General features: G+C 47.5%; 2 protein-coding genes across 8 annotated transcripts; one reads left to right on the top strand and one right to left on the bottom strand.

The window, feature by feature from the left end:
• Positions 1-991: 991 nt before the first annotated feature.
• On the top strand, positions 992-11,382 carry LOC6531378 (serine-enriched protein). Of its 7 annotated transcripts, none has more exons than XM_039372924.2 (10): positions 992-1,108; positions 1,174-1,465; positions 1,843-1,986; positions 3,134-3,313; positions 3,686-3,844; positions 4,221-4,259; positions 4,975-5,092; positions 5,150-5,481; positions 5,546-5,686; positions 5,893-6,218. In XM_039372924.2, exons 4-10 carry the CDS (start codon positions 3,143-3,145, stop codon positions 6,073-6,075), a joined length of 1,143 nt encoding a protein of 380 aa, XP_039228858.1. In that variant the 5' UTR covers positions 992-1,108; positions 1,174-1,465; positions 1,843-1,986; positions 3,134-3,142; the 3' UTR covers positions 6,076-6,218. The 7 variants fall into 7 exon arrangements, with proteins under 7 accessions (XP_039228858.1, XP_039228862.1, XP_039228857.1 ...); XM_039372928.2 differs by having other exon boundaries at positions 1,037-1,465; positions 5,893-5,943; positions 6,118-11,382; XM_039372925.2 differs by having other exon boundaries at positions 1,058-1,114.
• Positions 11,309-13,229, bottom strand: LOC6531377 (alpha-amylase-related protein). The gene is made up of 2 exons (XM_002092144.3): positions 12,263-13,229; positions 11,309-12,205 (listed from the first exon to the last, which is right to left on the bottom strand). The coding sequence occupies exons 1-2, from the start codon at positions 12,914-12,916 to the stop codon at positions 11,378-11,380; spliced, it is 1,482 nt and encodes a 493-aa protein (XP_002092180.1). The 5' UTR covers positions 12,917-13,229; the 3' UTR covers positions 11,309-11,377.
• Between the last annotated feature and the right edge of the window lie 89 nt (positions 13,230-13,318).

Below are 13,318 nucleotides of genomic sequence, written 5' to 3'. Positions count from 1 at the left end.
CGAGATATATCTGCTGGTGCGTTCTTCGTGTGTTGTTTTCTTTCTTTTTTTTTTCTCACGGCTGCCGCATCCTTGAGTTCGTGTTTGTTTATTTGTTTTCGTCGCGACGTGTCAAGTGGTAATGCAATTGGAATTGACTTGTGCGTTTCACCAATCGCCGCGGGGATGTGGCGTCACGGCCTGGACATTGTGCAGCCTTTGTCTTGACTCCTGACCTCCGGCTGGCCTACCTGCTGCCGCTGGTGCTGCTGCTGCTGCTGCCGTTCGAGGTGGCTAGTACGATCAGCCGGAAGATTTATGTGCGCTGTGCCGCAGGGGGAGATATTTTTAGCCGGCACTGCGACTGCTTCTTTTCGCTTGGGGTAGCTGCGAAAGTAATTAATGATTTTGCGGCTGAAGCTGCAATCTTTGAAGCAAAACGGAAGTTCGGAAAACGGAGCTCGGAAGATCACAGTGGGGCAAATCAGGGGAGAAAAGGAACAAGTTAAAATCGAATGGGTAAATGTTATGTTTAACCGAATGGCTTTTGCTTAAGAAGTTTTTAAATTGTTAAAATGGAACAGCAATAAGTTTTTCTGGAAAAAAAATCAAAAATAAAGCCATACGCCCAAGGAATTTGAATATATTGCTCTGATGAATTCCGCAATTCTGTGCGGTCTGTGGCCTTTTTTCAAGTGCCTTGAGATGGTTGCCACCGCACACCGAAATCCGAAGCCCTGGGCGGTCGAAGGAATCCAAGGAGCGCATGTCAAGTGGTCCGATAGCCCAACTGTCAACTGTCAACTGTCGGTGGGCAACTGTCATCCATTTGGCTTGGCCAATGTTTATGTTTGGCGGCGCCTGCGCATCGACGGGATAAACACGCGATGATGCAAACAAGTGGCTGTGGGCCACGTTGCGCTGGCCAGGATTATGGTGGTCTGGGCAAACTGGAGGCCACCACCGTCGCGGCGGATCGATGGCCGTGGGACATGCGCAGGAGCTGCGGACTCAAAAAGGACTCCACCTCAGAGGTAGAGACGAATATTTTGGCCAGAACGCTTCTGTGCCTCGTGCAAAACGGTTCATTTCTCGTCCAGCAAAACGCTTCTGCTTTCTGTGTGGGTGTGTGAGTGTGCGTGTTGGCCGAATGCCTGAGTAGAGAAAAATCAAATTATTTTTATCGGCCCTCAGCTTCAGCTTCTCCATCAGCACAGCACTTTGTTTTTTGGCGATTAGAAATATTTGCGGCTGCCCTTTTTTGGACAGACGTCTGTGTGACGAGTGATTGTGCTCGGTGTTGCTTCTGTTGCCTTGGTTGTGTCACCAATACATACACGCAAATAACACACAAGCACACATCATACAGACACACACACACACAGCGTAATCCTTGGAGAAAAGTGAAAGTGAGACGCCCCAGCGACCCGGAAATCGGACAGCTTGGTATTTTTCGCATTTGGCGCACAACTTGGCTGGGAAAAAAGTTAGTGGAAAACCCTCAGCTGCAAAAGTTTCAACCATTTTCCACACGTTAACCGAAATCCAATCAAATTTTTGCCCCCTCGCTCGACCTTCTCTTTTACTCTCTCTCTGATTTATGCGTGGCATATACAACATTTTCGTATTCCCTTCTTACTTTTATTGGCACACATTATACACAGCACAATTTTGGTATCCAAAAAGACCCGCGCCCTTCGTCTTTTTAACCTTCAGTTTCTGGCATGCTGTAAATTGTACTGTGAACACAAGAACTTTTTGTAAACTTTTTATCATACACTTTTCTGTAAATACTTTTTTAAATTGTCTTGGCAAGCGATTTTCTATTCCATTTTCTTAATTTACTCAATTTTGGAATTGCAGTCGAAATGCTTTAATATTTAGCTAGCAAACGGATTTAACAAATCCGTTGTTTATAACAAAAACTATGTATGTGTAAAATTCATCCTAAAGAAATTTAAAAATCTGTGGGAAGAGGTGCCAGAATCTGAATTCACCCTGCAACAGGTAAGTTGGCAATGTGGGTGAGTTATTTGCATAGAAAACTTTCCAAGTCATTTTATTTGATCGATATTTGTTAATGAGCAAACAGGTAAATTAATCTTTGCTTCGGGAAAACTTTGATCCGAATCAAACTTTTCCAATTTTCAATGCATGCTCTCTTCGCCGTTTCACGTTGAGTTGCCCCAAAGTATGCAGCAAGTTTCTGCATTGTCTACAGTCCGACCTCCGCCCACCACCCACCAACCACCTCCCACCAAGCGCCCGCAGCAAGGCTGCTGCCACGCCCACTCGCTGTTCTTTGTTGTTGTTTTGTGCGTAGTTGATTGCGACAGGACCTTGTCTGCTGGCAGTTGCGGTTGCCTTTTTACCTTTAGCCCGCCCCTTTGCCGTCTTTATGGTAATTGTAATTTAGTTGTGTTTCAGCCATGTTCAAGGACACAATCTGTGACAGAGGCTGTGCGTTTTCTTTCCGTGGTCTTATAGGCTCTTACGGGGACTCTACGTGTTTTTTCTTTTTCCTTTGCTCCACGGGGGAGGTGGAGAATATTGGCATCGTGCTGACGTGACTGGGAGCTGCCAGACTGTGTGCGGCTTAAAGTTGAAGTGAATTACAATTTAATTACTGGCGGCTCTGAGCGGCTTAGTGCTAACAAATATTTATAGAAATTTCAATTACGCTTAGAACGGCTTAGAAAGTGAAGTCAGCGGGGTAGGAAAATTTTTAAGATTTCTTAAAGATACTTTATGCCGCATGTGTTTGACTTAAAAAAACTAAAGGGCTGCGTGTGAAGATGAGATTTTTTTTATTTTGTTTTTATTAAGTATTCCTTAGAATAGATTTTTATTGGTAAATAGTTACGGACCAACAAAAATATTACTGAAAATTGCATATTTATTTTTAAATTCAATATAGGCTTGTATACATTTTAAACTAGTTTTTTTTGGCTAGTTAAGATTCAGAATCTTGTTCCCAATAAGTATATAGTAGGAAAACAATTCCCTGCCTTGAAACTCATGAATGAATGCATGAAAAAAAACTCTTTTAACGTTTACATTATTTCGATAATGAGAAGAAAGTTGTACAATACAAGCGAGATAATATAAGCTTTCAGTACTATTATTATTAACAAACAACTGTACGTGATTGCAGTAAACCCAGATGCCCGAGGCATTGATTCTACCCGGCATGGCTGACGCAGAGCCGGACCTCTCGACTTTCGAGAACAAGACGGGGCTGGCGGAGGATATGAAGTTCCTGGCCTCAATGCCCGAGCTGTGTGACGTAACCTTCCTGGTGGGCGATACCCGCGAACCCGTCTGCGCCGTCAAGGTTTGTGCCATGTACTCCCCATGTTTTATTGTGCACCATCATCCTTTGGGTCCAGAAATCAGGTCACTGCGTAATCGCCGCTCTGGCCGCCTAAATAATTGAGTCCTTTTAGTTATGCAGGATGCGTTTCCTTTCATATATTGCTGGTGCTATATTATAGCACGCACTCAGCTGTACAAAGGCATTAGAATACTAACATTTTTGTCCCGTAAAGTGAAGCATCCACAGTTTAATTGGGTTTAAATTTAACTGGAGTCGAGTCAAGTAATTTGTTCTAAGTTATGACAAAATTAAATGAAAGTTTGTAGATCTTGTTAGTACGGTTATGGAGATGATTCTGTATAATAGTCTAATAGATTTTTCCCTGCACAGGCTGTGCTGGCATCCCGATCCCGAGTGTTTGCCAAAATGCTATACGCTGCCCCCTCGCCCCAGCGGAAGAGGGAAACCTCCACCAAGGAGAACAAGCTGCGCCTCTTCCTGAAACGCTCCTCGGAGCCCCTGCTCAATCTGCAGAATGCCGCACAACAGGTACGTATTCGCAGATGTGTTCTATATTCATCCATAATCGATTACCCAGCGGGGGGTTACTTACGTACGAATGTATGTGATGTGTGTGTGTGTGAGTGCCGGTGTGATTTTGCATTTTGCCGTGTGGGTCTGCATCATTGGGGTTATTTTCGTATCCACCTTCTCGGTTCCCTTGAGTTCAGTTCAGTTCAATTCAGTACAGTATGGTTTGATATCCTTTTTTTTGCGTATTGTTTTCATCCTCTTTTATGTGTAAATACGTCGTGAGCCAGTGAAAGCCATTTAACTGATATCAATGTTCTCGTGCCTTTTCTGTTGTGACAACCACCATTCCTCATCGTACTCGTTACCCCGCAACCCATATCCGTAATCATAGAGAACCGGTTATACCCAACAATTAGCTCCGATACCCGAGGTAACCAAGCATCAAATACTGCCTCTGTGCGTGTATATGTGCGTGTATCTGTAGTCGCTGTCGCTGTAACTCTGTCACTGTAACTGTGTGGGTGTCGTAATTGACGGATGTCCTTTTGATGTCCTTGCAGAGAGTAGCAGAGTAATACTAACGTATTTAAAATAATACAAGTAACGTCTTAACAATTGACTATAGTTAAAACTAAAAAGAGCATATTTTGATATATCTGCAAGGATATTTACAACTTCGGTCCTTCGAAGGTAGTCCCCTTTCCTATAAAACCAATATGCATTTCCTCTGTAATTGGCTATATGTAGATGTGTTGCTGAGTGTGCATCCAATCATTTGATATCTCTTTAAGCAAAGGAATGTGATGCCCGGAATGGCTGGGTTGGTTTAAAAACTAGTTGTGCTTTTTTCTGAAATATTTCCCCACTAATCCTCGCTTCATTTCAAAGTTATTCTGCGCTGAACCTGTGTTGAATTTATTTCTCGTATGCAAATCTTCAAAATCGTTCTATAACATATCTCCTTCTAAAATCTATCAGTCTCTGAGCTCTATTTACTTATAAAAATCGAACGATCTGAAATAGTTAATCACAATTGGAATGGCTATGAGAAGTTATGTAATTTGCACCTGTTGTTGTTATGCTCTCCCCTAGCTGCTTCAACTTTATATTATTAATTTACCAATTCTGACCCACTGTGAATTTAGCCCTCAGGTCAGCAGCATCAGACCCTAATCATCGAGGAGTTTGAGCCCGACGTGTTCCGCCAACTGATCGAGTATATTCACACGGGCTGTGTGACCCTGCAGCCTCGCACTCTGCTGGGTAAATTGTAAAAATAAGTTGTAAATATATTTTAAATAATGGGAGTCTCCTTTAAAGGCGTCATGAATGCCGCCGACTACTATGGCCTCGAGGAACTGCGTCGCGCCTGTGCAGGATTTGTGCAGTGTTGCATCAATGTGGATACCGTGTGCGCCCTGTTGGCCTCGGCCGAGCGTTATATCCAGTACAAGTGCACCAAGACCTTGGTTCAAAAGGTTCTGGAGTTCGTGGATGAGCATGGAACCGAGGTGCTGAACCTGGGCAGCTTCACGCTGCTGCCACAGCACGTGGTTCGCCTGATCCTGGCCAGGGAGGAGCTGCGTGCTGACGAATTCACCAAATTTCAAGCGGCACTCATGTGGAGCAAGAAGTACTATGACAACAATCCGGTGAGGATTTTAAAACGATTGAGCTCTTAAGAACTTTCTATTAAAACTTTGGCTGTCCACGCAGAACATCGACATTAAGGAGATCCTGGGCACGTTCTGCGAGTACATCCAGTTCCATAAGATCCCGGCCAACGTGCTGATGCGGGAGATCCATCCGCTGAACCTCGTTCCGTATGCGATCATCATGAACGCGCTGGCTTACCAGGTGGGTTGCATTGTGCTTCTAGATTGCTTTGCGCTGCTTCCTTGGTGTTTAACTCAGTCACTCACGCCATCATCTGTCCATCTATCTCTGTCCGCCTATCTTTCTCTCCGTCCATCCATCCAACCATCCGCCGCCACCCATGCGCCACGCTCCATTCCGTCCATCCATCCTGTTGTCCCCTTTATGTCTGATTCTACACATTGCAGGCAGACCCAGAAAGCATCGACCCCGGAAAGCTGTCTCCCAACTCTAGCCGAGTGAGGCGTGCGCGTCAGAACCAAGGTCGCTCGATGTCGGTTCAGAGCTCCCTAGATCCGTATGGCTCGAACACCACCCTCAGTTCCAGCGGCAGCAGCGACCCGACGAGCGGTCCGCACCACAGCAACTAACATAAGTTGAACGGCCCCTCCTCCTCCTCGTCGTCCCAGCAGCAACACCACCGCCACCGTCACCACCACCAGTCGCTGCCCAAGATCCGGAAGGCCAAGTCGCAGTCCTTCCGCACGCGACGCAGTCCGTCGGAGCGGCGTAGTCCCAATAATGCACCCAATCTAACTCTAAATACCTCGTTGACCTCCGGAAATGGAGAGAAAAAGCGCAGCCCCTTGACACCAAAGAGTCCGGTCATGCCAGTGCCGGAGTCCAAGAGTCCGGGCAGCAGTTCCCAAAAGACGCCCACCTCGCTGTCGCGCCAGGGAACTCTCCGCGCCTCAAATCGCCGGAAGAATAGCGGACAGCTCTCCATATCGCTGGGCACCCAGGGCAGACGAAGTCCTGTCGGTCTCAACGATCGCAGTCCCCAAGGACGCCGAAGTCCGCTCTTCCCAAGCAGCGGATTAAGGTCACCAAATGATCCAATGACTAGTCCCACAGTTAGGAGTCCTACTGGAGAGCCCCGAAGAAGTAGCCCCACTTTCAGTGTGCACACCCAGGAACGTCGATCGCCTTTGGGGGCAGTGGCTCCCACAGACTTTGGCTGCCAATTTGGACTTCCGGGTACACGAAGGAGCCCCACATCCACAGTCCACGTTCAGGACATGGCCACTGAACCAGAAGAAGCGGGTTTCGTCGGCCTCAAGCGGCCTTCGATAAGCCTCTTCACACCCATATATTTCGCCAGCGAGAAGCGTTCGCCGATGGGCCCGATACCGCCGATAACCGTCTCCAATCCCGCCGAGACTTACAAGAGTGCGGAACGAGAACGGGAGGCGGCGGAGGCCGCTGCCCGGGAAAAGGAGAAGGAGAAGGAAAAGGAGACAGCCCAGCCGCAGGAGAAGAAGAGCGTGATGCGTGAGATCCTGGCCTTTGTGAGGAAGCCCTCTAAGCATCTGAGTAGCCGAACCAATCGCTTCGCAAATGCCTTTACCCGAGCGGAGTCCGGATCCTCCGGCGGTCCTCTGATCCGGCAGAGCACCTTCTCAGCCAGTCCGGCGGCATCCTCTACGGCCGCCAAGAGTGCTGTCCAAAAGCAAATGTCCGAGGTGGGCTTTGAGCCGAAGATATCGCAGAAGTTTACCCACTACGCCAAGATGTCTCTGAGGCTCAGGAGGTCGACGAAACGCGACGAGGAGGAAAAAGAGAAGCAGAAGCTGAGTTCTGCATCCGGATCCAAGAGGCCCAGTGCGGACCTAAGTCAGGCGAACGCGGAGCAACAGGTAGGTGGATCGTCGGACGAACTGCCCTTCGAGCTGGCCAATGTGCACTTCGAGAAGGTAGGTGAGTCCTATATCAAGCATGAGAGGCTCCGTGAATTGCAAGAACCCGAGGCCGTAAAGGAAGAGGACACCGAAAAGGATGCGGAGGCGGAAACGGAGGTGGAACAAACCGATGCAGCCATGGCCCAGTTTGTGGAGGAGGTCACCAACTCCCTCAAAGTGGTGGCCCTCAACGGCGAAGGCGGAACGGTCGCAGTGCATCACTTCACCCGTCGTTCGGAGAGCCGGGAGCCCATAGAGCCGCGTATTAGCGAAGAGCGGGAATCAGATTCCAATGACCTAATGATACCCGATGACATGCGCGCCGAGCTGGTAGAGATCTTGAAAGCCTATCCCCCAGAACCAGTTTATGTGAATCTGCAGGCACTGCGGCGGGAGACCGAAGATGCGGATCTGGCCATCGCCCAAGCTGAAGCCGCAGCTTTGGCGGCGGCCGAGCCCGCTAAGAAGCCGCTCCAGTGTCCTACCATCGAGTTTGAGCCGCCGTCGCGCCGCTCTTCCTTCGATCCACCTCGTTCCCCATTCCTGGAGCAGCTCCGCAGTCCCGGGGTGGACACGGAAACCGATCTCATAAACCTACAGCGTCTGGACTCGGGGGGCGACAGCTTCGAGCTGGTGGAGAGCAAGTGGAGCAAGTCCAGTCGTGGCGAGTCCAGTTTCGATTGTCCCTACTCGTCCCGGGATACCAGTTTTGACGTTTCCATTTCGCGGTATCAGTCCACTAGCTACGAGGATCAGACCTCCAGCTTTGAGATTGTCGATACCGATGAAAGAGTTCAGGGAGGCAAAAGAGCCGTTGACCTGAGGAAGAGCTCCATTGAGCTGGTGGATGCGGAGACCTTCCAAAGATCTGGCTCCTCCTGCGGAGGCCGCAAGTCCTCGCTGGAGACCCACTTTGACTACACACCCACCGAGGGCGGTGGTCGATCGCCCAGCCTTCCGTTTCCGGCGATGAGCAAGAAACAGCGCACGGAGAACTTCCGCCAGCTGCACGTGTCCCAATTCAGTGCCTTCTCCCGGGCACGCAGTCCGTTGTCTCAGCAGACTTCCTCGAACTATAGCTCCAGGGATAGCTACGATTCCAGTGGGTCATATCCACACGGCTATGGCTATCCCCCAGAGCCGCAGAGAAGTCCATACGGGGATCCCAGTCGCAAGCACTTTCCCCTGACTGTCCGGCAAAAAGGCGAGGAGGAGCGAGAGGTGCGCACCTTCCTCTGCACCGATCAGAGATGTGCCTCCATCTTTGAGCCGCGACCCAGTTCCGTGCTCACACAGCAGCTGTCCACCGGGTCCATGTCCACGCCATCGGGCTATACGAACGGCACGCCCAGAGTTCCTGGCGTTGCTCCGGTCGGACCTGTTCCGCTCCCTCACCCCGGCGCCCCGCTCTCCTCCTGCGGCTTCTCCAGCGGCAGTGAATTCGAGCCACCGTCACCGAGACGAGCGGCCAGCGCCTCGCCCAAGCACACCTTCACATTCCGCATCGTGATGAAGAAGGTGGACAGCTCGCCGGAGGCATTGTGCCCAGAGAGGCATCGCTCGCGGATTATAGATCGTTACAGGAGGCGCGACAGTCGCCGGAAGCGCATCCATGATGCGGGTAAGAGCTTCTAAGGGCAAAGGAAAATGGTACTGGTGGAAGCCAGTGATGGGACTAGTACTTAGGTAGCAAACAAGGCCAAAGGAGTGGCAAACCATAATGTGCGGGAAATATACTGCATATAAATCTGAAATAATTAACTGATCAAATTAATTCTCTAACTCAACAATAACTGCCTTTTCCATACTGATGTAATAGTACGTTAATCCTAAAACAACATTTGTACTATAAAGAATATATCTCAAACGAAATCAAAAGCTGTAAATTTAAAGCCGATTTGCCCTATAACGATGAAACAATACAACTATTTTAATGTTCCATATGCATTAAAAAGTCCTGAATAAGAAGCATAGTAATTTGATATCAAGTACCTGTAATTGCATATATTTTGTATAGTACTAATCACAGTTGTATATGAATACAAAATGGCATGCCATGGCATGGCATCATCTTATATACAGAATTTCTATAATATATGCGCATAATAATTTTTTGTTTAGTTAGTCCATCCCATCACTGGTACCAAACAAAGCAAACCTCATAAGCATTGTCGGCAATCTATTGATACACGTATATGTACGATGCTCATATATTTTTGACAATCTCGGTGTTGATTCTACGTAGGTCCTAATCGCATTGTCTTAGGGTTAAGGGTGTCACCGAACAAAAGGCGTTTGGTAATCAAACTTTATAAAATGGTTCTGGTTTTTAGGCCGTTTCAAAAGCTCTACCCAAGGCGCTCGCTTCGGGACACCGAAGTCGGTTAAACTTATGATCTCTGCTGATTTGTGAAGCGACCCTCCTTTAATCCGCGGTCGGTCGCAAACTAATCGATTGCCTAGGCGGCTAATGAAATATAGATATAGAAGTCAAATGTATATTCTAAATCATTAACAAACTTATGCGCAACAATAATTCCTCCCACGATTTACCTGACTACTATTTAAACAACAATAGATCAAAAGTTTATATGTATACATGTGCATAAGAGTTCACACTTTGATGTTGTAATTAATGTCGAAACCGAAATCAGAAAGAAAGAATAATGTTCTAAGTATTTGTGCATTTTTACGTGGTTCCTGTTATATAGCTATAATTATATGCGTTAGCAAAACGCGAGTATTACAAATTTTTGATGGCATAACATAATCAATATACATTGTATGATTCTAAATAACCTAAGATGATTAAAATCTAAATGTAACCGAACTGCGCTGCTATTGCAAAAGGATGGGATAAGATGTTCTAGATAGCTCCTAAGACTAAGATCAAAAGCAAAATTATACGCATCTGGGTGTGCGTATGTTTGTATATTAAAGCTGGACTTGGGGCCGTACTTAAATCTTAAAATTTAGGAAAAGCATTAGCTTTTGTGCCGCGCAAAAAGTGGAAAACATTGTATTACTAAATTAATATTTATTGTTAAACTTTGAGCAACATTTTTGGACTCTGTGTTTGTTAGTCGAATAAAATAATCCCGAGTAAATCCTAAATTTAAGCAGAGTATCTAAAGAATCATAGTTTACAAAGTATACACATGTACTTATGTTATAATGTAAGTGGAGTAAGGACCGTTTTTAGCGTGTTACTCCTAAGAAGCAAGATATCAGCATTTTACAGGTAATTACGCTTCATAAGCATTTAATTCCAATCAAATGGTAACTAATCGTACCGATAACCACACATCAATTGCCACCAGCTGACATCTCGGACCTGGGAGATCCATCGATCGGTCCAGAACTACACTCGTAACACTCGTAATCGGAATGCCAGTAGAAACGTTGCTATTTTGATTTGTAGTTGCTTGTTTTGAAACTAACCAAAAACAGTCGCTGACCAAATCGCTTACCAGTTACCAGTTATTTTCGATCGATTTTCCATTGCGCCTCTGAATGCTTGTGAGAGGTGATCGCCAATGGAGCCAATTGTAGCGATTCAGATTCGGATTCGATTCCGGCCAGAGCACCCAACTACAATTTCACAATGCCAACTTCTTCTATTTGCAGAGCGGGTTTACGTTTACAGAGTGCCAGCTGGATCGGATGTGGATGTAGGCCCAGTTTGCCCAGTTGGCCCAGCTTATATACTGAATACTACAATATATTGCTTAGTATTCCCTTTTTGCGGGTATCACATTCAGAGGATGTCGTTGTCGTGGCATATGTTAGACTAATTCCAGTTCGAATCGAATCGAATCGAATTGAATCGAATCGCGTTAAATATCTTACTTTGCATTTTTATTGCTATTGCTATTGTTACCGCTCACAAACATACTCGAATAGTTAGAGCTAAAACCTCCAAACATTATATGCGTTCGTTTTTATTGTACTTTGAGACAAAAATAAAGCCCAGATTTCTGTGTTACCTTTACCATTAAACTTTGGCATCCACATGCAGGCCCAGGACACCATCAAAGTCATCGGATCCGATGTGGATATAGCCATAGCCATGCTCGTTCACAGTGACCGACTTTCCAGTGCAGGATCCGTCGATCAGGCTGCCGGAAATTACATCGCAGTAGGTTCCTTGGGGCAGACAGGTGTTCAGGTCCTGCGACAGATCGTACAGGTTGTTGTTGATCGCCAGGAAGCCCTTGTTGCCGCGACAGAACGAGATCTGGTTGTCTCCATTGTCCCACCAACCGGTGACCTCCGTATCCCGCACGGCGTTCTTGAAGCCCACCATCGCGTAGATCTGACGCCAACGGTGCTCGCAAATCCAGCCATTTACACAGGCTCCATCCTCATCGAACTCGGGCGAAACAATCCTCTCCTGCTCATCCTGCGGCGGCGGAGTGTCGTGATCATCGAAGGCGAACGAGCTCATCACCCGGCTGATGCCGTAGGGATAGGCCAAATGGAAAGCGGTTGCCATTTTGTACTGCTTGGGCGACTTGTAGTTCAGCACGGCACCCGCATCTCTCTGGTTATCGTGGTTGTCCACAAAGGTCAGGGCCTGACCCGAGGGTAGGAATCCCCAGCCGGTGCCCCAGCTCTGCAGCCACTTCAGTGCGTTATTGCCACGGAAGGCGTTGCCAATCTCCTCGGAGAATCGGAACTCGGTGACCGCACCCAGGTCCTTGTACTCATCACGGGACACGGTTTCGTGACCGTGATCAATTACCTCCTGGAAGATGAAGGGGCGGGCGTTGTGGGGAAAACCGTGATCGATGTTCAGGTTGCTCAGACTGCTGTAGATGTACTGCGGAGTAAAATACCATTAGCCAATCGTTCCTCACTGGAGAAAGCAACCACTCACCTCTAGGTCCTCCGATGCCATGTGCTTGGCGGCATCCACCCGGAAACCGGCAACACCCAAATCAATGAGGTGATCCAGGAATTCAATTAGCTTGCTCCTCACCCAGTCACTGCTCTGATCAAGATCCTTGAGGCCAACCAGCTCGCACTGTTGCACCTGGAAGCGATCGTTCCAGTCGGTAATCTCGCACGTGGGATGGAAGTCCTGGGCGGTGTACGGAACTCCTGGGAAGGATTTCTTTCCGGGTTCCGCCTCTGTACCGGCAGTGCCCACGGCCACACCGTCGAAATCTCCGGACATGTGGTTCAACAGCACATCCACATAGATACGAACACCCACATCGTTGCAACGACGGACCATGTCACCGAACTCCTCCTCATTACCAGACCGAGTGGTCAGCTTGTACGAGATGGGTTGGTATCGCTCCCACCAAGGACGACCCGCCGCTATGATGTTCTCATTCACGGGGCTCACTTGAACGCCGCCGAATCCTCGTGGGCCCAGAAAATTCTCACACTCCTGGGCGATGTCCGACCACTTCCACTCGAACAAGTGGACGATGGTGTTGCGATTGCCCCACCAATGGGGATTGTGCTGGGCCAGCGAGAGGCTGCCCGCCAAGCAGAGTGTCAGGGTCAAAGCCAACTTGAACATGTCCGTATACTGTGAGTAATCTTCCCTGCAATTTCCTCTTTTATACCCCACGGACAATCTTATCGCGGATTTGCTTCGCTTGGGTCCAATTTACGACTACCACATGGTCACCCCGAGATTGGGGTTCAGATTTACAATGGCCATCGGCTGACCTATGGCAATATGCGATAGTAGGATAGATATTTGCAAGTCGCCGGTATCTGGGCTTTTCCAGAAGATAATGATTGGATACTCTACCAGGCTACCCTACCATAAAATATCTTCGTTTAAGGTCACTAACTTTATATAACTATTCTTTACAATGCTTTAAACAAAAGTTCTTCAAGGCAATATTTTAGTAAATTTATAAACACTTTTCCTTTTTTCCGAGGGTAGGTTTTAGGAAATAATAACAATGTATCA

This window comes from Drosophila yakuba, chromosome 2R (genome assembly GCF_016746365.2).
Source record: "Drosophila yakuba strain Tai18E2 chromosome 2R, Prin_Dyak_Tai18E2_2.1, whole genome shotgun sequence".
NCBI classification, from domain to species: Eukaryota; Metazoa; Arthropoda; class Insecta; order Diptera; family Drosophilidae; genus Drosophila; species Drosophila yakuba.
Note: the sequence above shows the minus strand (reverse complement) of the source record. Positions and strands in the feature narration are given on the sequence as shown.